At 39.1% G+C, this 27,883-nt stretch overlaps 1 protein-coding gene across 1 annotated transcript; it reads left to right on the forward strand.

Moving 5' to 3' along the window:
- Window positions 1-1,266: 1,266 nt before the first annotated feature.
- Window positions 1,267-27,883, forward strand: LOC128644593 (cGMP-inhibited 3',5'-cyclic phosphodiesterase 3A; the record flags this gene model as incomplete). The annotated part of the gene is given in 2 exon segments (XM_053697140.1): window positions 1,267-1,470; window positions 27,722-27,883. Coding segments are annotated over 2 exon segments (366 nt in total), but the record flags the coding sequence as incomplete, so codon positions are not given.

The raw sequence follows: 27,883 nt of genomic DNA on the forward strand, positions 1-27,883 counted from the left end.
TCAGTACTATACAATGACTGATGTGTTCTCACTCAGTACTATACAATGACTGATGTGTTCTCACTCAGTACTATACAATGACTGATGTGTTCTCACTCAGTACTATACAATGACTGATGTGTTCTCACTCAGTACTATACAATGACTGATGTGTTCTCACTCAGTACTATACAATGACTGATGTGTTCTCACTCAGTACTATACAATGACTGATGTGTTCTCACTCAGTACTATACAATGACTGATGTGTTCTCACTCAGTACTATACAATGACTGATGTGTTCTCACTCAGTACTATACAATGACTGATGTGTTCTCACTCAGTACTATACAATGACTGATGTGTTCTCACTCAGTACTATACAATGACCGATGTGTTCTCACTCAGTACTATACAATGACTGATGTGTTCTCACTCAGTACTATACAATGACTGATGTGTTCTCACTCAGTACTATACAATGACTGATGTGTTCTCACTCAGTACTATACAATGACTGATGTGTTTTCACTCAGTACTATACAATGATCAGTGTTCTCACTCAGTACTATATAATGACCAATGTGTTTTTCCTGGCAGTACAATACAATGACCGAAATGTTTTCACGTAGTACAATACAATGATTTTTCCAGGCAGTACTATTCAATGACCAATCTGTTTTTTCCAGGCAGTACTATTCAATGACCAATCTGTTTTTTCCAGGCAGTACTATACAATGACCAATCTGTTTTTTTCCGATCAGTGCTGTTCAATGACCAATACATTTTTTTTCAGGCAGTACTATAGAATGACCAATCTGTTTTTTTCAGGAAATACTATACAATGATCCATTTGTTTTTTCTCAGGTAGTACTATAGAATGACCAATCTGTTTTTTTCAGGAAATACTATACAATGATCCATTTGTTTTTTCTCAGGTAGTACTATAGAATGACCAATCTGTTTTTTTCAGTCAGTACTATACAATGACCATTCTGTTTTTTTCAGGAAATACTATACAATGAGCAATCTGTTTTTTTTCAGACAGTACTATACAATGATCAATCTGTTTTTTCAGGCAGTACTATACAATGACCAATCTGTTTTTTTCAGGCAGTACTATACAATGACCAATCTGTTTTTTTCAGTCAGTACTATACAATGATCAATCTGTTTTTTCAGGCAGTACTATACAATGACCAATCTGTTTTTTCAGGCAGTACTATACAATGACCAATCTGTTTTTTTCAGGCAGTACTATACAATGACCAATCTGTTTTTTTCAGGCAGTACTATACAATGACCGATCTGTTCTGGAGAACCATCATGCAGCTGCTGCTTGGAATCTATTTCTGTCAAGGCCAGAATATAATTTCTTAGTCAACTTAGATCACATGGAATTTAAGCGTTTCCGATTTCTTGTGATAGAAGCTATTCTCGCCACAGATCTGAAGAAGCACTTTGATTTTCTAGCAGAATTTAATGCAAAGGTAATCTTGCCCGTGCATGCGGTGCCACATGTGCAGTAATGTGACCAGAGACAGATAATAGCTACAAAATTGCACATTTGCATTTACACCAAACAATGTTGATACCATTTAAACGGACATTAAAATCTTAATTTTATTCCCCATAAAAAATGTCAGTATCATTAAAAAAAGTAATTTTGTTTTTAATTTTGCCCTCTTTCTCTGTAATTTAACTTTTAAAAATTATATTTTTCCATTGCCCCCAGAGAGCCTGGAGTGCTTATTGCAGGCTCCAGATGCATGACACTGCAGCGTGCTAAATATTTATTGTTTTATATATACAGGAGCTGATTTATATCTGTCCCTAACTAGCCACAACAGGAGAGGAGAAAAGAAACATATTCCAAGGCATTCAGGAGTTGTGACACGTTTACACATTTAAATGCTTTGATAACATTGATTGCTGGTATATACAGTGCATAAATATATATATATATATATATATATATATATATATATATATACATATATATACTATATAAACCAAATATCATAGAAGCCAAAGCTTTCACCCGATTATAAAAAGCACTTATTAAATCCACTTAAATAGAATAGATGAAATTTCATTATTAAATCACATCGTTATCAAATGTCACTTTTAAGCATGAATCTTACCAGACTATTGCCGTACATACATTCGGCTAGATTACGAGTCTTGCGTTAGCTTTAAAAAGCAGCGTTGAGAGGTCCCAACGCTGCTTTTTAACGCCCGCTGGTATTACGAGTCTGGCAGGTACAGGTGTACCGCTCACTTTTTTTCCACAACTCGAGCTTACCGCAAATCCCCTTACATCAATTGCGTATCCTTTCTTTTTAATGGGATTTGCCTAACACCGGTATTACGAGTCTTGGAAGAAGTGAGCGGTACAGCCTCTCCTGTCAAGACTCCTACCGCATTTAAAAGTCAGTAGTTAAGAGTTTTATGGGCTAACGCCGTAACATAAAACTCTTAACTAAAGTGCTAAAAAGTACACTAACACCCATAAACTACCTATTAACCCCTAAACCGAGCCCCCCCCCCCCCCATAGCAAACACTTAAATAAAGTTTTTAACCCCTAATCTGCAGACCGGACATCGCTGCCACTTTAATAAATATATTAACCCCTAAACCGCCGCACTCCCGCCTCGCAAACACTAGTTCAATTTTATTAACCCCTAATCTGCCGTCCCTAACATCGCCAACACCTACCTACATTTATTAACCCCTAATCTGCCGCCCTCAAAGTCGCCGCTACTATATTAAATTTATTAACCCCTAAACCTAAGTCTAACCCTAAGTCTAACCCCCCCTAACGTTTTTATTTTTTAAATTATTATTTTTATTGAAGAGAGTTCAGGCTTACAACATATATACAGTTACATACATATAATTCAACATTAAATAGAGTGAGACGCAATGCAACAGGTATTAAGTTGTCAATCAATGGAATCCATGGTAATACATTTAGTTAAAACCTATGGTTATCACACTCAAACATCAGATCTCTTCTCACTTGCTTGATACCCAAACTCTCTTATTTTAGACCAACCCTTAAAACTAAACAAAATTATAAACCTCTTACTTTGAGGTCGAAAAAAGTGGGGGGAAAAAAAAAAGAAAAAAGAAAAAGGGGGGGTAATAAGGGTATCCCCTCCACTCCTCCGTCTCCTCCCACCCCCTCCACTCGACACTCTAGGGTAGTTTATTGATACCATGCTACTGGAAATATATCACGTAAGATTAAGCCTTCGAAGTATGTAGATTTGTGGAATGATTTAGTGAGCATATACTGTGTAGAGAGAGGATAAGACTTTATCATTTTTAACCATTTGTTAAAAAAGCTTTGTGTTTGCTTATCACTTGTACTACATGCATTGTATTGCTCAAACATAATCTGTGTTTTAACCGCGTTTAAAAATAAACTAAAAAGAGGAGGTTTATTATTTCTCCAGTTTTTCAGGATCAAGTTCCTAACTATAAGAATAACAGTATTAGCTAAGTTATGAGAGACTGTATCTGATACTAAAAACACTATAGTCCTTGAATAAAAAAATAGGTTCTCCTTTGTATTTATATTTAACCAATGATTTACCTTACGCCATAATTGATTTATTTTCGGGCAAAACCAAAAACAGTGAAGTAAATCCGCTGCAGGAAAATGACATTTATGACACTGGCCTTGCGTTTCTGGAGACCAACATATAAGTCTTTTAGGTGAGATGTACGCATTATTAAGAAGTTTTAAATGAGATTCTTTCCAGGAGGAGGGAAGGAGAGCATTGCTCACCCACTTAATACTTTTACTAATTGTTTCAACATCCATTCCATCAAAATGTTTAGTCCAGTATGCTAAACATTGATCCATAATTAACTGGCCCTGCTTTGCAAGCAAAATTTTATAAAGTAACGAGATTGAATGATTCCCTTGACTGTATAGGTTAATATAATCGCCAACTCTATCATATTTCCCGTGCCAGGGCCCCAACTGTAACTTTTCCTGTATAAAATGACGTATCTGGAGATATGCATAAAAGGATTTGTTCGAGAGGTTATACTGAGTGGCTATACTCTCGAAAGTACACACCACAAGGCCATCATCTAATAACTGTGTTATCAAGGTTAGGCCCTTGCTGGCCCAACCACTGAATATTGCATTTTGAAGCCCCGGCTGGAACTCCGGATTACCTCTGATTAGGAGAAAGGTAGATAAGTGAAAATTTATCTTAAATCGATGGAAGAATTGCTGCCAGGCTTTAACAATATTATATATACTAATCAGTGTTTTAATTTTTCCAGGAAGTCGGTTATGAGGGCAGTGTAAAGCCGCTGTAATGGAGAAGGGATTTATAAGATTTTCCTCTGATTTACTGTTTGTCAAATAGTCAGAGGAAAGTAACCAATCTACTCCAAACCGTGCGAGAATAGCTATATTATATGACTTAATATCCGGCAACGCAAGACCTCCAAACTCCTTAGCTTGGCAAAGCTTTCTGATAGAGAGCATGTGCCCCTAACGTTAATATAATTTAATTAAAACAAAATAAAATTACTATCATTAACTAAATTATTCCTATTTAAAACTAAATACTTACCTATAAAATAAACCCTAAGCTAGCTACAATATAACTAATAATTACATTGTAGCTATCTTAGGATTTATTTTTATTTTACAGGCAACTTTGTATTTATTTTAACTAGATAGAATAGTTATTAAATAGTTATTAACTATTTAAAGGACCAGTCAATACAGTAGATTTGCATAATCAACAAATGCATGATAAGAAGACAATGTAATAGCACTTAGTCTGAACTTTAAATGAGTAGCAGATTTATGCTAAATAAATTGCAAAGCTATGTCTATTTCCACTCCCCCTGTATCATGTGACAGCCATCAGCCAATCACAAATGCATATACGTATATGCTGTGAATTTTTGCACATGCTCAGTAGGAGTTGGTGACTCAAAAAGTGTAAATATAAAAAGACTGTGCACATTTTCTTAATGGAAGTAAATTGAAAAGTTGTTTAAATTTGCATGTTCTATCTGAATAATGAAATTTAATTTTAACTTGAGTGTCCCTTTAATAACTTCCTAGTTAAAATAAGTACAAATTTACCTGTAAAATAAAACCTATCCTAAGTTACAATTACACCTAACACTACACTATAATTAAATAAATTAACTAAATTACCTACAATTAATTACAATAAAATAAAATAAACTAAAGTACAAAAAAAAAAAACACTAAATTACAGAAAAAAATAAAATAATTACAAGAATTTTAAACTAATTACACCTAATCTAAACCCCCTAATAAAATAAAAAAGCCCCCCAAAATAATAAAAATCCCTACACTAAATTACAAATAGCCCTTAAAAGGGCTTTTTGCGGGGCATTGCCCCAAAGTAATCAGCTCTTTTACCTGTAAAAAAAAATACAATACCCCCAACATTAAAACCCACCACCCACACACCCAACCCTACTCTAAAACCCACCCAATCCCCCCTTAAAAAAACCTAACACTAACCCCTTGAAGATCATACCTTAAGACGTCTTCACCCAGCCGGGCACAAGTGGTCCTCCAGACGGGCAGAAGTCTTCATCCAGGCGACATCTTCTATCTTCATCCATCCGGAGCGGAGCGGGTCCATCTTCAAGCCAGCTGACGCAGAGCATCCATCCAGACCAACGACTACACGACGAATGGATATTCCTTTAAATGATGTCATCCAAGATGGTGTCCCTTGAATTCCGATTGGCTGATAGGATTCTATCAGCCAATCGGAATTAAGGTAGGAAAAATCCTATTGGCTGATGCAATCAGCCAATAGGATTGAAGTTCAATCCTATTGGCTGATCCAATCAGCCAATAGAATGCAAACTCAATCCTATTGACTGATTGGATCAGCCAATAGGATTTTTCCTACCTTAATTCCGATTGGCTGATAGAATCCTATCAGCCAATCGGAATTCAAGGGACGCCATTTGGATGACATTATTTAAAGGAATATTCATTCATTGTGTAGTCGTTGGTCTGGATGGATGCTCTGCGTCGGCTGGCTTCAAGATGGACCCGCTCTGCTCCGAATGGATGAAGATAGAAGATGACGCCTGGATGAAGACTTCTGCCCATCTGCAGGTCCTCTTTTGCCCGGATCAGATGAAGATTTCTGCCCCTCTGGAGGACCACTTGAGCCCGGCTGGGTGAAGACGTCTCACGGTAGGGTGATCTTCAATGGGGTAGTGTTAGGTTTTATTAAGGGGGGATTGGGTGGGTTTTAGAGTAGGGTTGGGTGTGTGGGTGGTGGGTTTTAATGTTTGGGGGGGTATTGTATTTTTTTTTACAGGTAAAAAAGCTGATTACTTTAGGGCAATGCCCTGCAAAAAGCCCTATTAAGGGCTTTTTGTAATTTAGTATAGGGTAGGGCTTTTTATTATTTTGGGGGGCTTTTTTTATTTTATTAGGGGGATTAGATTAGGTGTAATTAGTTTAAAATTCTTGTAATTATTTTATTTTTTTCTGTAATTTAATGTGTTTTTTTTGTACTTTAGTTTATTTAATTTAATTGTATTTAATTGTAGTTAGTTTAGGTAATTAATTTAATGATTGTGTAGTGTTAGGTGTAATTGTAATTTAGGTTAGGATTTATTTTACAGGTAAATTTGTATTTATTTTAAATAGGTAGTTATTAAATAGTTAATAACTATTTAATAACTATTGTACCTAGTTAAAATAAATACAAAGTTGTCTGTAAAATAAATATAAACCCTAAGATAGATACAAATGTAACTATTAGTTATATTGTATCTATCTTAGGGTTTATTTTACAGGTAAGTCTTTAGTTTTAAATAGGATTAATTTATTTCATTGTAGTAATTTTATTTCGTTTTATTTAAATTATATTTCAGTTAGGGGGGTGTTAGACTTAGGTTTAGACTTAGGTTTAGGGGTTAATAAATTTAATATAGTAGCGGCGACGATGGGGGCAGCAGATTAGGGGTTAATAAATTAAAAATAGGTGTCGGTGATGTTGGGGGCAGCAGATTAGGGGTTCATAGGGATAATGTAGGTGGCGGCGGTGTCCGGAGCGGCAGATTAGGGGTTAATAATATTATGCAGGTGTCGGCGATGTCGTGGGCGGCAGATTAGGGGTTAATAAGTGTAATATTAGGGGTGTTTAGACTCGGGGTTCTTGTTAGGGTGTTAGGTGTAGACATAAAATGTATTTCCCCATAGGAATCAATGGGGCTGCGTTAGGAGCTGAACGCTGCTTTTTTGCAGGTGTTAGGTTTTTTTTCAGCCGATTCTGCCCTATTGATTCCTATGGGGAAATCGTGCACGAGCACGTTTTGCCAGCTCACCACTACCGTAAGCAACGCTGGTATTGAGGTGAGATGAGGAGCTAAATTTTGTTCTACGCTCACCTTTTTGTGGCTAACGCCGGGTTTAAAAAAATCTGTAATACCAGCGTTGTCTTAAGTGAAAAAAAAAATGCTCGTTAGCAACGCACCCCTGTTACCGCAACACTCGTAATCTCTGTGATTGTATTTAGTTTCTCAGCAGGTTGAGAGTCGCTGTCATGTGACCAAATGTTATCATAAACACGCCCATGGTCATATCATAAGAGATTATGGGCCAGATTACAAGTGGAGTGCTAATTATCTCTTTTTGTAAGCGATATTAGCGCTCCACTGAGTAATACCAATGCACAATAATGTGCGCTGGTATTACAAGTTGACAGCAATGTGAACGCCAGCTCACTTCCATAGGCACTAATGGGAGCCTTGTTCTCATGCTGTATAAGCGAAGGGGGTAAGTCGTGCAGCGATTGCAGCAAATTGTATATATATGACTATATACATATATATTTACTTGGAACACACATTTCCAATAGACAGCAATGTAAAGGAACTTTTCAGTGCCGTTTTTTTTTCTAACACCCCACACCCACCAACTTTACCCCCAAAATAATGCCTAGTTAAGTTATTTTATTAAAAAATAAAGACGCTGCTATCTTTATTTTTTAATAAAATACACTGCACTGTATTAGGGTGGCATTTTGGGCACATTTATAAAATTAACCAGAGATCTGATCTCTGGTTAATTTTATAAGCGCTAATTGCTACCGCAAGCTCACAGTAGCAATAACCAGTTACTTGTAATAGCCCGTTTGTGGCTGCACGATATATTAGTGCTCCACTTGTAATGCCCCGTTTGCAGGTGCACGATAAATTAGCGCTCCACTTGTAGTAATCTATCCCATAATTGGTTGCTAATTGTACCTTTGCAATGGGACGTGACTGCCTAGGGAATATTGAGATAGCATTGCTTAGTGCTGTTGTTACTGTGTATAAATATGTATGTGCTGCATCAGTTCATGCAGGGTATGGCTGCTTATAGGGAATATTGAGGTAGCATTGCTTAGTGCTGTTGTTACTGTGTATAAATATATATGTGCCGCATCAGTTCATGCAGGGTATGGCTGACTATAGGGAATATTGAGGTAGCGTTGCTTAGTGCTGTTGTTACTGTGTATAAATATATATGTGCCACATCAGTTCATGCAGGGTATGGCTGACTATAGGGAATATTGATGTAGCATTGCTTAGTGCTGTTGTTACTGTGTATAAATATATATTTGCTGCATCAGTTCATGCAGGGTATGGCTGACTATAGGGAATATTGAGGTAGCGTTGCTTAGTGCTGTTGTGATACTGTGTATAAATATATATGTGCCGCATCAGTTCATGCAGGGTATGGCTGCTTATAGGGAATATTGAGGTAGCATTGCTTAGTGCTGTTGTGTTACTGGGTATAAATATATATGTAAAGATCAGACGATAACCGCATTCCAGATATTTTAAAAATTATATTCCTTTATTCAAATTCAGTTAAAATCCACGGCACACATTATAAAACATAAAAGATCAGTGGGAAATCCGTCAGCCTGACGCGTTTCGGCTATCTAGCCTTACTCATAGACTTAATCTGACTAGCACCTGTGGAGCTTAAATACGCTCCCTCACATTCTCATTGGTTACCACTTTTCCCACTGAAAACAGATGTATGGAGACTTGAAGGGACAGCAGGTCAGAACTGTCAGTCACATGATAAAAGGCAAGCACACTTAATTTCAGTGCCATTAACACTTGATTGGCTATATCGTGTCTTTTCTTTTTATAATATTGTATGTATCACGTAAGACCCACGATAATCTTATTTAGTGCTACTTGTCTATTGTACCATCAATAGAGTTAAACTAATGCTTTATACAAGCATAGATATAAGATAGTTATTCTCATCTTTTATTTAAGAAAAGGTTCAGACTACACCTCCATATTTAACTTCTGCTAGAGATCAATATTGAGTATATGGAGAGACATCATATAACTTTTGTTGGAGTTGAGTATAGAAAGAGGATTTAAGTGACAGGTATATTTATCATAATTCCTTAAACTAGTTACTATGTATAACCCATCCTATTATATATCTACTCCCAGAAGTTAATAATATCCCCATCTATATTTAGGCCATTTGGTTTACGCGTCCTTAGCGTAAAAATCCAATAGGCCTCCTTTCTAAACAGGGCATGTACCCTATTACTTGACGTGACTGCCTAGGGAATATTGAGATAGCATTGCTTAGTGCTGTTGTTACTGTGTATAAATATATATGTGCTGCATCAGTTCATGCAGGGTATGGCTGCTTACAGGGAATATTGAGGTAGCATTGCTTAGTGCTGTTGTGATACTGTGTATAAAAATGTATGTGCCGCATCAGTTCATGCAGGGTATGGCTGCTTATAGGGAATATTGAGGTAGCATTGCTTAGTGCTGTTGTGTTACTGGGTATAAATATATATGTGCCGCATCAGTTCATGCAGGGTATGGCTGACTATAGGGAATATTGAGGTAGCGTTCCTTAGTGCTGTTGTGTTACTGGGTATAAATATATATGTGCCGCATTAGTTCATGCAGGTTATGTCTGACTATAGGGAATATTGAGGTAGCATTGCTTAGTGCTGTTGTGTTACTGTGTATAAATATATATGTGCCGCATCAGTTCATGCAGGGTATGGCTGACTATAGGGAATATTGAGGTAGCATTGCTTAGTGCTGTTGTGTTACTGTGTATAAATATATATGTGCCCCATCAGTTCATGCAGGGTATGGCTGACTATAGGGAATATTGAGGTAGCGTTGCTTAGTGCTGTTGTGTTGCTGTGTATAAATATATATGTGCCGCATCAGTTCATGCAGGGTATGGCTGACTATAGGGAATATTGAGATAGCATTGCTTAGTGCTGTTGTGTTACTGTGTATAATTATATATGTGCCGCATCAGTTCATGCAGGGTATGGCTGACTATAGGGAATATTGAGGTAGCGTTGCTTAGTGCTGTTGTGTTACTCTGTATAAATATATATGTGCCGCATCAGTTCATGCAGGGTATGGCTGACTATAGGGAATATTGAGGTAGCATTGCTTAGTGCTGTTGTTACTGTGTATAAATATATATGTGCCGCATCAGTTCATGCAGGGTATGGCTGACTATAGGGAATATTGAGGTAGCGTTGCTTAGTGCTGTTGTGTTACTCTGTATAAATATATATGTGCCGCATCAGTTCATGCAGGGTATGGCTGCCTATAGGGAATATTGAGGAAGCATTGCTTAGTGCTGTTGTGTTACTGGATATAAATATATATGTGCTGCATCAGTTCATGCAGGGTATGGCTGACTATAGGGAATATTGAGGTAGCATTGCTTAGTGCTGTTGTTACTGTGTATAAATATGTATGTGCCGCATCAGTTCATGCAGGGTATGGCTGCTTATAGGGAATATTGAGGTAGCATTGCTTAGTGCTGTTGTGTTACTGGGTATAAATATATATGTGCTGCATCAGTTCATGCAGGGTATGGCTGACTATAGGGAATATTGAGGTAGCATTGCTTAGTGCTGTTGTGTTACTGGGTATAAATATATATGTGCCGCATCAGGGTATGGCTGACTATAGGGAATATTGAGGTAGCATTGCTTAGTGCTGTTGTGTTACTGGGTATAAATATATATGTGCCGAATCAGTTCATGCAGGGTATGGCTGACTATAGGGAATATTGAGGTAGCGTTGCTTAGTGCTGTTGTGTTACTGGGTATAAATATATATGTGACACATCAGTTCATGCAGGGTATGGCTGACTATAGGGAATATTGAGGTAGCGTTGCTTAGTGCTGTTGTGTTACTGTGTATAAATATATATCTGCCGCATCAGTTCATGCAGGGTATGGCTGACTATAGGGAATATTGAGGTAGCGTTGCTTAGTGCTGTTGTGTTACTGGGTATAAATATATATGTGCCGCATCAGTTCATGCAGGGTATGGCTGACTATAGGGAATATTGAGGTAGCGTATGGCTGACTATAGGGAATATTGAGGTAGCATTGCTTAGTATTGTTGTGTTACTGGGTATAAATATATATGTGCCGCATCAGTTCATGCAGGGTATGGCTGACTATAGGGAATTATTGAGGTAGCATTGCTTAGTGCTGTTGTGTTACTGTGTATAAATATATATGTGCCGCATCAGTTCATGCAGGGTATGGCTGACTATAGGGAATATTGAGGTAGCATTGCTTAGTACTGTTGTGTTACTGGGTATAAATATATATGTGCCGCATCAGTTCATGCAGGGTATGGCTGACTATAGGGAATATTGAGGTAGCATTGCTTAGTGCTGTTGTGTTACTGGGTATAAATATATATGTGCCGCATCAGTTCATGCAGGGTATGGCTGACTATAGGGAATATTGAGGTAGCGTTGCTTAGTGCTGTTGTGTTACTGCATATAATTATATATGTGCCGCATCAGTTCATGCAGGGTATGGCTGACTATAGGGAATATTGAGATAGCATTGCTTAGTGCTATTGTGTTACTGGGTAGAAATATATATGTGCTGCATCAGTTCATGCAGGATATGGCTGCCTATAGTCAGTATTGAGGTAGCATTGCTTAGTACGGTTGTGTTACTGTGTATAAATATATATGTGCCACATCAGTTCATGCAGGGTATGGCTGACTATAGGGAATATTGAGGTAGCGTTGCTTAGTGCTGTTGTTACTGTGTATAAATATATATGTGCCGCATCAGTTCATGCAGGGTATGGCTGACTATAGGCAATATTGAGATAGCATTGCTTAGTGCTATTGTGTTACTGGGTAGAAATATATATGTGCCACATCAGTTCATGAAGGGTATGGCTGACTATAGGGAATATTGAGGTAGCATTGCTTAGTACTGTTGTGTTACTGGGTATAAATATATATGTGCCGCATCAGTTCATGCAGGGTATGGCTGACTATAGGGAATATTGAGGTAGCGTTGCTTAGTGCTGTTGTGTTACTGCATATAATTATATATGTGCCGCATCAGTTCATGCAGGGTATGGCTGACTATAGGGAATATTGAGGTAGCGTTGCTTAGTGCTGTTGTGTTACTGGGTATAAATATATATGTGCCGCATCAGTTCATGCAGGGTATTGCTGACTATAGGGAATATTGAGATAGCATTGCTTAGTGCTGTTGTGTTACTGTGTATAAATATATATGTGCCACATCAGTTCATGAAGGGTATGGCTGACTATAGAGAATATTGAGGTAGCATTGCTTAGTACTGTTGTGTTACTGGGTATAAATATATATGTGCCGCATCAGTTCATGCAGGGTATGGCTGACTATAGGGAATATTGAGGTAGCATTGCTTAGTGCTGTTGTGTTACTGTGTATAAATATATATGTGCCACATCAGTTCATGCAAGGTATGGCTGCTTATAGGGAATATTGAGGTAGCGTTGCTTAGTGCTGTTGTGTTACTGGGTAGAAATATATATGTGCCACATCAGTTCATGCAGGGTATGGCTGACTATAGGGAATATTGAGGTAGCGTTGCTTAGTGCTGTTGTGTTACTGTGTATAAATATATATGTGCCACATCAGTTCATGTAGGGTATGGCTGCTTATAGGGAATATTGAGATAGCATTGCTTAGTGCTGTTGTGTTACTGTGTATAAATATATATGTGCCGCATCAGTTCATGCAGGGTATGGCTGACTATAGGGAATATTAAGGTAGCATTGCTTAGTGCTGTTGTGTTACTGTGTATAAATATATAAATATATATGTGCTGCATCAGTTCATGCAGGATGTGGCTGACTATAGGGAATATTGAGGTAGCATTGCTTAGTGCTGTTGTGTTACTGTGTATAAATATATATATGTGCTGCATCAGTTCATGCAGGATGTGGCTGACTATAGGGAATATTAAGGTAGCATTGCTTAGTGCTGTTGTGTTACTGTGTATAAATATATATGTGCCGCATCAGTTCATGCAGGGTATGGCTGACTATAGGGAATATTAAGGTAGCATTGCTTAGTGCTGTTGTGTTACTGTGTATAAATATATATGTGCCGCATCAGTCCATGCAGGGTATGGCTGACTATAGGGAATATTGAGGTAGCATTGCTTAGTGCTGTTGTGTTACTGGGTATAAATATATATGTGCCGCATCAGTTCATGCAGGGTATGGCTGACTATAGGGAATATTGAGGTAGCATTGCTTAGCACTTTTGTGTTACTGTGTATAAATATATAAGTGCCGCATCAGTTCCTGCAGGTTATGGCTGCCTAGGGAATATTGAGGTAGCATTGCTTAGTGCTGTTGTTACTGTGTATAAATATATATGTGCCGCATCAGTTCATGCAGGATGTGGCTGCCTATAGGGAATATTGATGTAGCATTGCTTAGTGCTGTTGTGTTACTGTGTATAAATATATATGTGCCGCATCAGTTCATGCAGGGTATGGCTGACTATAGGGAATATTGAGGTAGCGTTGCTTAGTGCTGTTGTGTTACTGGGTATAAATATATATGTGCCACATCAGTTCATGCAGGATATGGATGCCTATAGGCAATATTGAGGTAGCATTGCTTAGTGCTCTTATGATACTGTGTATAAATGTATATATGCTGCATCAGTTCATGCAGGGTATGGCTGACTATAGGGAATATTGAGGTAGCATTGCTTAGTGCTGTTGTGTTACTGGGTATAAATATATATGTGCCGCATCAGTTCATGCAGGATGTGGCTGCCTATAGGGAATATTGAGTTAGCGTTACTTAGTGCTGTTGTGTTACTGGGTAGAAATATATATGTGCCGCATCAGTTCATGCAGGGTATGGCTGACTATAGGGAATATTGAGGTAGCGTTGCTTAGTGCTGTTGTGTTACTGGGTAGAAATATATATGTGCCGCATCAGTTCATGCAGGGTATGGCTGACTATAGGGAATATTGATGTAGCGTTGCTTAGTGCTGTTGTTACTGTGTATAAATGTATATGTGCCGCATCAGTTCATGCAGGGTATGGCTGACTATAGGGAATATTGAGGTAGCGTTGCTTAGTGCTGTTGTGTTACTGGATAGAAATATATATGTGCCACATCAGTTCATGCAGGGTATGGCTGACAATAGGGAATATTGAGGTAGCGTTGCTTAGTGCTGTTGTGTTACTGTGTATAAATATATATGTGCCGCATCAGTTCATGCAGGGTATGGCTGACTATAGGGAATATTGAGGTAGCGTTGCTTAGTGCTGTTGTTTTACTGGGTAGAAATATATATGTGCCACATCAGTTCATGCAGGGTATGGCTGACTATAGGGAATATTGAGGTAGCATTGCTTAGTGCTGTTGTGTTACTGGGTAGAATTATATATGTGCCACATCAGTTCATGCAGGGTATGGCTGACTATAGGGAATATTGAGGTAGCGTTGCTTAGTGCTGTTGTGTTACTGGGTAGAATTATATATGTGCCACATCAGTTCATGCAGGGTATGGCTGACTATAGGGAATATTGAGGTAGCGTTGCTTAGTGCTGTTGTTACTGTGCATAAATATATATGTGCCGCATCAGTTCATGCAGGGTATGGCTGACTATAGGGAATATTGAGATAGCATTGCTTAGTGCTGTTGTGTTACTGTGTATAAATATATATGTGCCGCATCAGTTCATGCAGGGTATGGCTGACTATAGGGAATATTGAGGTAGCATTGCTTAGTAATGTTGTGTTACTGGGTATAAATATATATGTGCCGCATCAGTTCATGCAGGGTATGGCTGACTATAGGGAATATTGAGGTAGCATTGCTTAGTGCTGTTGTGTTACTGGGTATAAATATATATGTGCCGCATCAGTTCATGCAGGGTATGGCTGACTATAGGGAATATTGAGGTAGCGTTGCTTAGTGCTGTTGTTACTGTGCATAAATATATATGTGCCGCATCAGTTCATGCAGGGTATGGCTGACTATAGGGAATATTGAGATAGCATTGCTTAGTGCTGTTGTGTTACTGTGTATAAATATATATGTGCCGCATCAGTTCATGCAGGGTATGGCTGCTTATAGGGAATATTGAGATAGCATTGTTTAGTGCTGTTGTTACTGTGTATAAATATATATGTGCCGCATCAGTTCATGCAGGGTATGGCTGACTATAGGCAATATTGAGGTAGCGTTGCTTAGTGCTGTTGTGTTACTGGGTAGAATTATATATGTGCCACATCAGTTCATGCAGGGTATGGCTGACTATAGGGAATATTGAGGTAGCATTGCTTAGTGCTGTTGTGTTACTGGGTATAAATATATATGTGCTGCATCAGTTCATGCAGGGTATGGCTGACTATAGGGAATATTAAGGTAGCATTGCTTAGTGCTGTTGTGTTACTGTGTATAAATATATATGTGCCGCATCAGTTCATGCAGGGTATGGCTGACTATAGGGAATATTGAGGTAGCATTGCTTAGTGCTGTTGTTACTGTGTATAAATATATATTTGCTGCATCAGTTCATGCAGGGTATGGCTGACTATAGGGAATATTGAGGTAGCGTTGCTTAGTGCTGTTGTGATACTGTGTATAAATATATATGTGCCGCATCAGTTCATGCAGGGTATGGCTGACTATAGGGAATATTGAGGTAGCATTGCTTAGTGCTGTTGTGTTACTGTGTATAAATATATATGTGCCGCATCAGTTCATGCAGGGTATGGCTGACTATAGGGAATATTGAGGTAGCATTGCTTAGTGCTGTTGTTACTGTGTATAAATATATATTTGCTGCATCAGTTCATGCAGGGTATGGCTGACTATAGGGAATATTGAGGTAGCGTTGCTTAGTGCTGTTGTGATACTGTGTATAAATATATATGTGCCGCATCAGTTCATGCAGGGTATGGCTGCTTATAGGGAATATTGAGGTAGCATTGCTTAGTGCTGTTGTGTTACTGGGTATAAATATATATGTGCTGCATCAGTTCATGCAGGGTATGGCTGCTTACAGGGAATATTGAGGTAGCATTGCTTAGTGCTGTTGTGATACTGTGTATAAAAATGTATGTGCCGCATCAGTTCATGCAGGGTATGGCTGCTTATAGGGAATATTGAGGTAGCGTTGCTTAGTGCTGTTGTGTTACTGTGTATAAATATATATGTGCCGCATCAGTTCATGCAGGGTATGGCTGACTATAGGGAATATTGAGGTAGCGTTGCTTAGTGCTGTTGTGTTACTGTGTATAAATATATATGTGCCGCATCAGTTCATGCATTGTATGGCTGACTATAGGGAATATTGAGGTAGCGTTGCTTAGTGCTGTTGTTTTACTGGGTAGAAATATATATGTGCCACATCAGTTCATGCAGGGTATGGCTGACTATAGGGAATATTGAGGTAGCATTACTTAGTGCTGTTGTGATACTGTGTATAAAAATTTATGTGCCACATCAGTTCATGCAGGGTATGGCTGACTATAGGGAATATTGAGGTAGCGTTGCTTAGTGCTGTTGTGTTACTGGGTAGAATTATATATGTGCCACATCAGTTCATGCAGGGTATGGCTGACTATAGGGAATATTGAGGTAGCGTTGCTTAGTGCTGTTGTTACTGTGCATAAATATATATGTGCCGCATCAGTTCATGCAGGGTATGGCTGACTATAGGGAATATTGAGATAGCATTGCTTAGTGCTGTTGTGTTACTGTGTATAAATATATATGTGCCGCATCAGTTCATGCAGGGTATGGCTGACTATAGGGAATATTGAGGTAGCATTGCTTAGTACTGTTGTGTTACTGGGTATAAATATATATGTGCCGCATCAGTTCATGCAGGGTATGGCTGACTATAGGGAATATTGAGGTAGCATTGCTTAGTGCTGTTGTGTTACTGGGTATAAATATATATGTGCCGCATCAGTTCATGCAGGGTATGGCTGACTATAGGGAATATTGAGGTAGCGTTGCTTAGTGCTGTTGTTACTGTGCATAAATATATATGTGCCGCATCAGTTCATGCAGGGTATGGCTGACTATAGGGAATATTGAGATAGCATTGCTTAGTGCTGTTGTGTTACTGTGTATAAATATATATGTGCCGCATCAGTTCATGCAGGGTATGGCTGCTTATAGGGAATATTGAGATAGCATTGTTTAGTGCTGTTGTTACTGTGTATAAATATATATGTGCCGCATCAGTTCATGCAGGGTATGGCTGACTATAGGCAATATTGAGGTAGCGTTGCTTAGTGCTGTTGTGTTACTGGGTAGAATTATATATGTGCCACATCAGTTCATGCAGGGTATGGCTGACTATAGGGAATATTGAGGTAGCATTGCTTAGTGCTGTTGTGTTACTGGGTATAAATATATATGTGCTGCATCAGTTCATGCAGGGTATGGCTGACTATAGGGAATATTAAGGTAGCATTGCTTAGTGCTGTTGTGTTACTGTGTATAAATATATATGTGCCGCATCAGTTCATGCAGGGTATGGCTGACTATAGGGAATATTGAGGTAGCATTGCTTAGTGCTGTTGTTACTGTGTATAAATATATATTTGCTGCATCAGTTCATGCAGGGTATGGCTGACTATAGGGAATATTGAGGTAGCGTTGCTTAGTGCTGTTGTGATACTGTGTATAAATATATATGTGCCGCATCAGTTCATGCAGGGTATGGCTGACTATAGGGAATATTGAGGTAGCATTGCTTAGTGCTGTTGTGTTACTGTGTATAAATATATATGTGCCGCATCAGTTCATGCAGGGTATGGCTGACTATAGGGAATATTGAGGTAGCATTGCTTAGTGCTGTTGTTACTGTGTATAAATATATATTTGCTGCATCAGTTCATGCAGGGTATGGCTGACTATAGGGAATATTGAGGTAGCGTTGCTTAGTGCTGTTGTGATACTGTGTAGAAATATATATGTGCCGCATCAGTTCATGCAGGGTATGGCTGACTATAGGGAATATTGAGGTAGCATTGCTTAGTGCTGTTGTGTTACTGGGTATAAATATATATGTGCTGCATCAGTTCATGCAGGGTATGGCTGCTTACAGGGAATATTGAGGTAGCATTGCTTAGTGCTGTTGTGATACAGTGTATACAAATGTATGTGCCGCATCAGTTCATGCAGGGTATGGCTGCTTATAGGGAATATTGAGGTAGCGTTGCTTAGTGCTGTTGTGTTACTGTGTATAAATATATATGTGCCGCATCAGTTCATGCAGGGTATGGCTGACTATAGGGAATATTGAGGTAGCGTTCCTTAGTGCTGTTGTGTTACTGGGTATAAATATATATGTGCCGCATCAGTTCATGCAGGTTATGGCTGACTATAGGGAATATTGAGGTAGCATTGCTTAGTGCTGTTGTGTTACTGTGTATAAATATATATGTGCCGCATCAGTTCATGCAGGGTATGGCTGACTATAGGGAATATTGAGGTAGCATTGCTTAGTGCTGTTGTGTTACTGTGTATAAATATATATGTGCCGCATCAGTTCATGCAGGGTATGGCTGACTATAGGGAATATTGAGGTAGCGTTGCTTAGTGCTGTTGTGTTACTCTGTATAAATATATATGTGCCGCATCAGTTCATGCAGGGTATGGCTGCCTATAGGGAATATTGAGGAAGCATTGCTTAGTGCTGTTGTGTTACTGGATATAAATATATATGTGCTGCATCAGTTCATGCAGGGTATGGCTGACTATAGGGAATATTGAGGTAGCATTGCTTAGTGCTGTTGTTACTGTGTATAAATATGTATGTGCCGCATCAGTTCATGCAGGGTATGGCTGCTTATAGGGAATATTGAGGTAGCATTGCTTAGTGCTGTTGTGTTACTGGGTATAAATATATATGTGCTGCATCAGTTCATGCAGGGTATGGCTGACTATAGGGAATATTGAGGTAGCATTGCTTAGTGCTGTTGTGTTACTGGGTATAAATATATATGTGCCGCATCAGTTCATGCAGGGTATGGCTGACTATAGGGAATATTGAGGTAGCATTGCTTAGTGCTGTTGTGTTACTGTGTATAAATATATATGTGCCGCATCAGTTCATGCAGGGTATGGCTGACTATAGGGAATATTGAGGTAGCATTGCTTAGTGCTGTTGTTACTGTGTATAAATATGTATGTGCCGCATCAGTTCATGCAGGGTATGGCTGCTTATAGGGAATATTGAGGTAGCATTGCTTAGTGCTGTTGTGTTACTGGGTATAAATATATATGTGCCGCATCAGTTCATGCAGGGTATGGCTGACTATAGGGAATATTGAGGTAGCATTGCTTAGTGCTGTTGTGTTACTGTGTATAAATATATATGTGCCGCATCAGTTAATGCAGGGTATGGCTGACTATAGGGAATATTGAGGTAGCATTGCTTAGTGCTGTTGTTACTGTGTATAAATATGTATGTGCCGCATCAGTTCATGCAGGGTATGGCTGCTTATAGGGAATATTGAGGTAGCATTGCTTAGTGCTGTTGTGTTACTGGGTATAAATATATATGTGCTGCATCAGTTCATGCAGGGTATGGCTGACTATAGGGAATATTGAGGTAGCATTGCTTAGTGCTGTTGTGTTACTGGGTATAAATATATATGTGCCGCATCAGGGTATGGCTGACTATAGGGAATATTGAGGTAGCATTGCTTAGTGCTGTTGTGTTACTGGGTATAAATATATATGTGACACATCAGTTCATGCAGGGTATGGCTGACTATAGGGAATATTGAGGTAGCATTGCTTAGTGCTGTTGTGTTACTGGGTATAAATATATATGTGACACATCAGTTCATGCATGGTATGGCTGACTATAGGGAATATTGAGGTAGCGTTGCTTAGTGCTGTTGTGTTACTGGGTATAAATATATATGTGACACATCAGTTCATGCAGGGTATGGCTGACTATAGGGAATATTGAGGTAGCGTTGCTTAGTGCTGTTGTGTTACTGTGTATAAATATATATGTGCCGCATCAGTTCATGCAGGGTATGGCTGACTATAGGGAATATTGAGGTAGCGTTGCTTAGTGCTGTTGTGTTACTGGGTATAAATATATATATATGTGCCGCATCAGTTCATGCCGGGTATGGCTGACTATAGGGAATATTGAGGTAGCATTGCTTAGTGCTGTTGTTACTGTGTATAAATATATATGTGCCGCATCAGTTCATGCAGGGTATGGCTGCCTATAGGGAATATTGAGGAAGCATTGCTTAGTGCTGTTGTGTTACTGTGTATAAATATATGTTCCGCATCAGTTCATGCAGGGTATGGCTGACTATAGGGAATATTGAGGTAGCGTATGGCTGACTATAGGGAATATTGAGGTAGCATTGCTTAGTACTGTTGTGTTACTGGGTATAAATATTTATGTGCCGCATCAGTTCATGCAGGGTATGGCTGACTATAGGGAATTATTGAGGTAGCATTGCTTAGTGCTGTTGTGTTACTGTGTATAAATATATATGTGCCGCATCAGTTCATGCAGGGTATGGCTGACTATAGGGAATATTGAGGTAGCATTGCTTAGTACTGTTGTGTTACTGGGTATAAATATATATGTGCCGCATCAGTTCATGCAGGGTATGGCTGACTATAGGGAATATTGAGGTAGCATTGCTTAGTGCTGTTGTGTTACTGGGTATAAATATATATGTGCCGCATCAGTTCATGCAGGGTATGGCTGACTATAGGGAATATTGAGGTAGCGTTGCTTAGTGCTGTTGTGTTACTGTGTATAAATATATATGTGCCACATCAGTTCATGGAGGGTATGGCTGCCTATAGGGAATATTGAGATAGCATTGCTTAGTGCTGTTGTGTTACTGGGTATAAATATATATGTGCCACATCAGTTCATGCAGGGTATGGCTGACTATAGGGAATATTGAGGTAGCATTGTTTAGTGCTTTTGTGTTACTGTGTATAAATATATATGTGCTGCATCAGTTCATGCAGGATATGGCTGCCTATAGTCAGTATTGAGGTAGCATTGCTTAGTACGGTTGTGTTACTGTGTATAAATATATATGTGCCACATCAGTTCATGCAGGGTATGGCTGACTATAGGGAATATTGAGGTAGCGTTGCTTAGTGCTGTTGTTACTGTGTATAAATATATATGTGCCGCATCAGTTCATGCAGGGTATGGCTGACTATAGGGAATATTGAGGTAGCGTTGCTTAGTGCTGTTGTGTTACTGCGTATAATTATATATGTGCCGCATCAGTTCATGCAGGGTATTGCTGACTATAGGGAATATTGAGGTAGCGTTGCTTAGTGCTGTTGTGTTACTGGGTATAAATATATATGTGCCGCATCAGTTCATGCAGGGTATGGCTGACTATAGGGAATATTGAGATAGCATTGCTTAGTGCTGTTGTGTTACTGTGTATAAATATATATGTGCCACATCAGTTCATGAAGGATATGGCTGACTATAGGGGATATTGAGGTAGCATTGCTTAGTACTGTTGTGTTACTGGGTATAAATATATATGTTCCGCATCAGTTCATGCAGGGTATGGCTGACTATAGGGAATATTGAGATAGCATTGCTTAGTGCTGTTGTGTTACTGTGTATAAATATATATGTGCCGCATCAGTTCATGCAGGATATGGATGCCTATAGGGAATATTGAGGTAGCATTGCTTAGTGCTGTTGTGTTACTGTGTATAAATATATATGTGCCGCATCAGTTCATGCAGGGTATGGCTGCTTATAGGGAATATTAAGGTAGCATTGCTTAGTGCTGTTGTGATACTGGGTATAAATATATATATGTGCTGCATCAGTTCATGCAGGATGTGGCTGACTATAGGGAATATTAAGGTAGCATTGCTTAGTGCTGTTGTGTTACTGTGTATAAATATATATGTGCCGCATCAGTCCATGCAGGGTATGGCTGACTATAGGGAATATTGAGGTAGCATTGCTTAGTGCTGTTGTGTTACTGGGTAGAAATATATATGTGCCGCATCAGTTCATGCAGGGTATGGCTGTCTATAGGGAATATTGAGATAGCATTGCTTAGCACTTTTGTGTTACTGTGTATAAATATATAAGTGCCGCATCAGTTCCTGCAGGTTATGGCTGCCTAGGGAATATTGAGGTAGCATTGCTTAGTACAGTTGTGTTACTGGGTATAAATATATATGTGCCGCATCAGTTCATGCAGGGTAAGTCTGACTATAGGGAATATTAAGGTAGCATTGCTTAGTGCTGTTGTGTTACTGTGTATAAATATATATGTGCTGCATCAGTTCATGCAGGATGTGGCTGACTATAGGGAATATTGAGGTAGCATTGCTTAGTGCTGTTGTGTTACTGTGTATAAATATATATATGTGCTGCATCAGTTCATGCAGGATGTGGCTGACTATAGGGAATATTAAGGTAGCATTGCTTAGTGCTGTTGTGTTACTGTGTATAAATATATATGTGCCGCATCAGTCCATGCAGGGTATGGCTGACTATAGGGAATATTGAGGTAGCATTGCTTAGTGCTGTTGTGTTACTGGGTAGAAATATATATGTGCCGCATCAGTTCATGCAGGGTATGGCTGTCTATAGGGAATATTGAGGTAGCATTGCTTAGCACTTTTGTGTTACTGTGTATAAATATATAAGTGCCGCATCAGTTCCTGCAGGTTATGGCTGCCTAGGGAATATTGAGGTAGCATTGCTTAGTGCTGTTGTTACTGTGTATAAATATATATGTGCCGCATCAGTTCATGCAGGATGTGGCTGCCTATAGGGAATATTGATGTAGCATTGCTTAGTGCTGTTGTGTTACTGTGTATAAATATATATGTGCCGCATCAGTTCATGCAGGGTATGGCTGACTATAGGGAATATTGAGGTAGCGTTGCTTAGTGCTGTTGTGTTACTGGGTATAAATATATATGTGCCACATCAGTTCATGCAGGATATGGATGCCTATAGGGAATATTAAGGTAGCATTGCTTAGTGCTGTTGTTACTGTGTATAAATATATATGTGCCGCATCAGTTCATGCAGGATGTGGCTGCTTATAGGGAATATTGAGGTAGCATTGCTTAGTGCTGTTGTGATACTGGGTATAAATATATATGTGCCGCATCAGTTAATGCAGGGTATGGCTGACTATAGGGAATATTGAGGTAGCATTGCTTAGTGCTGTTGTGTTACTGTGTATAAATATATATGTGCAGCATCAGTTCATGCAGGGTATGGCTGACTATAGGGAATATTGAGGTAGCGTTGCTTAGTGCTGTTGTGTTACTGGGTATAAATATATATGTGCCACATCAGTTCATGCAGGGTATGGCTGACTATAGGGAATATTGAGGTAGCATTGCTTAGTGCTGTTGTGTTACTGGGTATAAATATATATGTGCCGCATCAGTTCATGCAGGATGTGGCTGCCTATAGGGAATATTGAGGTAGCATTGCTTAGTGCTATTGTGTTACTGGGTATAATTATATATGTGCCGCATCAGTTCATGCAGGGTATGGCTGACTATAGGGAATATTGAGTTAGCGTTACTTAGTGCTGTTGTGTTACTGGGTAGAAATATATATGTGCCGCATCAGTTCATGCAGGGTATGGCTGACTATAGGGAATATTGAGGTAGCGTTGCTTAGTGCTGTTGTGTTACTCGATAGAAATATATATGTGCCGCATCAGTTCATGCAGGATGTGGCTGCCTATAGGGAATATTGAGGTAGCATTGCTTAGTGCTATTGTGTTACTGGGTATAAATATGTATGTGCCGCATCAGTTCATGCAGGGTATGGCTGCTTATAGGGAATATTGAGGTAGCATTGCTTAGTGCTGTTGTGTTACTGTGTATAATTATATATGTGCCGCATCAGTTCATGCAGGGTATGGCTGACTATAGGCAATATTGATGTAGCATTGCTTAGTGCTGTTGTTACTGTGTATAAATATATATGTGCCGCATCAGTTCATGCAGGGTATGGCTGACTATAGGGAATATTGAGGTAGCGTTGCTTAGTGCTGTTGTGTTACTGGATAGAAATATATATGTGCCACATCAGTTCATGCAGGGTATGGCTGACTATAGGGAATATTGAGGTAGCGTTGCTTAGTGCTGTTGTGTTACTGTGTATAAATATATATGTGCCGCATCAGTTCATGCAGGGTATGGCTGACTATAGGGAATATTGAGGTAGCGTTGCTTAGTGCTGTTGTGTTACTGTGTATAAATATATATGTGCCGCATCAGTTCATGCAGGGTATGGCTGACAATAGGGAATATTGAGGTAGCGTTGCTTAGTGCTGTTGTTTTACTGGGTAGAAATATATATGTGCCACATCAGTTCATGCAGGGTATGGCTGACTATAGGGAATATTGAGGTAGCATTGCTTAGTGCTGTTGTGATACTGTGTATAAAAATTTATGTGCCACATCAGTTCATGCAGGGTATGGCTGACTATAGGGAATATTGAGGTAACGTTGCTTAGTGCTGTTGTTACTGTGCATAAATATATATGTGCCGCATCAGTTCATGCAGGGTATGGCTGACTATAGTGAATATTGAGATAGCATTGCTTAGTGCTGTTGTGTTACTGTGTATAAATATATATGTGCCGCATCAGTTCATGCAGGGTATGGCTGCTTATAGGGAATATTGAGATAGCATTGCTTAGTGCTGTTGTTACTGTGTATAAATATATATGTGCCGCATCAGTTCATGCAGGGTATGGCTAACTATAGGCAATATTGAGGTAGCGTTGCTTAGTGCTGTTGTGTTACTGGGTAGAATTATATATGTGCCACATCAGTTCATGCAGGGTATGGCTGACTATAGGGAATATTGAGGTAGCATTGCTTAGTGCTGTTGTGTTACTGGGTATAAATATATATGTGCTGCATCAGTTCATGCAGGGTATGGCTGACTATAGGGAATATTGAGGTAGCGTTGCTTATTGCTGTTGTGTTACTGTGTATAAATATATATGTGCCGCATCAGTTCATGCAGGGTATGGCTGACAATAGGGAATATTGAGGTAGCGTTGCTTAGTGCTGTTGTTTTACTGGGTAGAAATATATATGTGCCACATCAGTTCATGCAGGGTATGGCTGACTATAGGGAATATTGAGGTAGCATTGCTTAGTGCTGTTGTGATACTGTGTATAAAAATTTATGTGCCACATCAGTTCATGCAGGGTATGGCTGACTATAGGGAATATTGAGGTAACGTTGCTTAGTGCTGTTGTTACTGTGCATAAATATATATGTGCCGCATCAGTTCATGCAGGGTATGGCTGACTATAGTGAATATTGAGATAGCATTGCTTAGTGCTGTTGTGTTACTGTGTATAAATATATATGTGCCGCATCAGTTCATGCAGGGTATGGCTGCTTATAGGGAATATTGAGATAGCATTGCTTAGTGCTGTTGTTACTGTGTATAAATATATATGTGCCGCATCAGTTCATGCAGGGTATGGCTAACTATAGGCAATATTGAGGTAGCGTTGCTTAGTGCTGTTGTGTTACTGGGTAGAATTATATATGTGCCACATCAGTTCATGCAGGGTATGGCTGACTATAGGGAATATTGAGGTAGCATTGCTTAGTGCTGTTGTGTTACTGGGTATAAATATATATGTGCTGCATCAGTTCATGCAGGGTATGGCTGACTATAGGGAATATTAAGGTAGCATTGCTTAGTGCTGTTGTGTTACTGTGTATAAATATATATGTGCCGCATCAGTTCATGCAGGGTATGGCTGACTATAGGGAATATTGAGGTAGCGTTGCTTAGTGCTGTTGTGTTACTGGGTATAAATATATATGTGCCACATCAGTTCATGCAGGGTATGGCTGACTATAAGGAATATTGAGGTAGCATTGCTTAGTGCTGTTGTGTTACTGTGTAAAAATATATATGTGCCGCATCAGTTCATGCAGGGTATGGCTGACTATAGGGAATATTGAGGTAGCGTTGCTTAGTGCTGTTGTGTTACTGGGTATAAATATATATGTGCCACATCAGTTCATGCAGGGTATGGCTGACTATAAGGAATATTGAGGTAGCATTGCTTAGTGCTGTTGTGTTACTGTGTATAAATATATATGTGCCGCATCAGTTCATGCAGGGTATGGCTGACTATAGGGAATATTGAGGTAGCGTTGCTTAGTGCTGTTGTGTTACTGGGTAGAAATATATATGTGCCGCATCAGTTCATGCAGGGTATGGCTGACTATAGGGAATATTGAGTTAGCGTTGCTTAGTGCTGTTGTGTTACTGTGTATAAATATATATGTGCCACATCAGTTCATGCAGGGTATGGCTGACTATAAGGAATATTGAGGTAGCATTGCTTAGTGCTGTTGTGTTACTGGGTATAAATATATATGTGCCGCATCAGTTCATGCAGGGTATGGCTGACTATAGGGAATATTGAGGTAGCATTGCTTAGTGCTGTTGTGTTACTGCGTATAATTATATATGTGCCGCATCAGTTCATGCAGGGTATGGCTGACTATAGGGAATATTGAGGTAGCATTGCTTAGTGCTGTTGTTACTGTGTATAAATATATATGTGCCACATCAGTTCATGCAGGGTATGGCTGACTATAGGGAATATTGAGGTAGCGTTGCTTAGTGCTGTTGTGTTACTGTGTATAAATATATATGTGCCGCATCAGTTCATGCAGGGTATGGCTGACTATAGGGAATATTGAGGTAGCATTGCTTAGTGCTGTTGTTACTGTGTATAAATATATATGTGCCACATCAGTTCATGCAGGGTATGGCTGACTATAGGGAATATTGAGGTAGCGTTGCTTAGTGCTGTTGTGTTACTGTGTATAAATATATATGTGCCGCATCAGTTCATGCAGGGTATGGCTGACTATAGGGAATATTGAGGTAGCGTTGCTTAGTGCTGTTGTGTTACTGTGTATAAATATATATGTGCCACATCAGTTCATGCAGGGTATGGCTGACTATAGGGAATATTGAGGTAGCGTTGCTTAGTGCTGTTGTGTTACTGGGTATATTTATATATGTGCCACATCAGTTCATGCAGGGTATGGCTGACAGGTCTGTTTAAGAGATTAAAGAATCAGGATTGCAAGGGATGGATCACTGTGAATCTGATCCTGCAAACGTCTGCTTTTAGTCACCAAGATACTGAGAAATATAAATGTTCCCAATATCCAGGTGCTGTTTACTGCACCATTACCTAGATCTGGTTATATCAGAATAACACTGACCTTTTATACTTTATATATAGTATTAATCACCATACAATGACAGTCTCTTTACCTAAACCTTCTCTTCTCTCTGTTGTACCAGGTGAATGAGGAGGTGGGCCCTGGAATTGATTGGTCGAATGAGAATGATCGCTTACTTGTGTGCCAAATGTGTATTAAACTGGCAGACATCAATGGGCCGGCCAAGTGCAAAGATTTACATTTGAAATGGACAGAAGGAATCGTGAATGAGTTCTATGAACAG

Source organism: Bombina bombina, unplaced genomic scaffold, assembly GCF_027579735.1.
Source record: "Bombina bombina isolate aBomBom1 unplaced genomic scaffold, aBomBom1.pri scaffold_2440, whole genome shotgun sequence".
Lineage (NCBI taxonomy): Eukaryota > Metazoa > Chordata > Amphibia > Anura > Bombinatoridae > Bombina > Bombina bombina.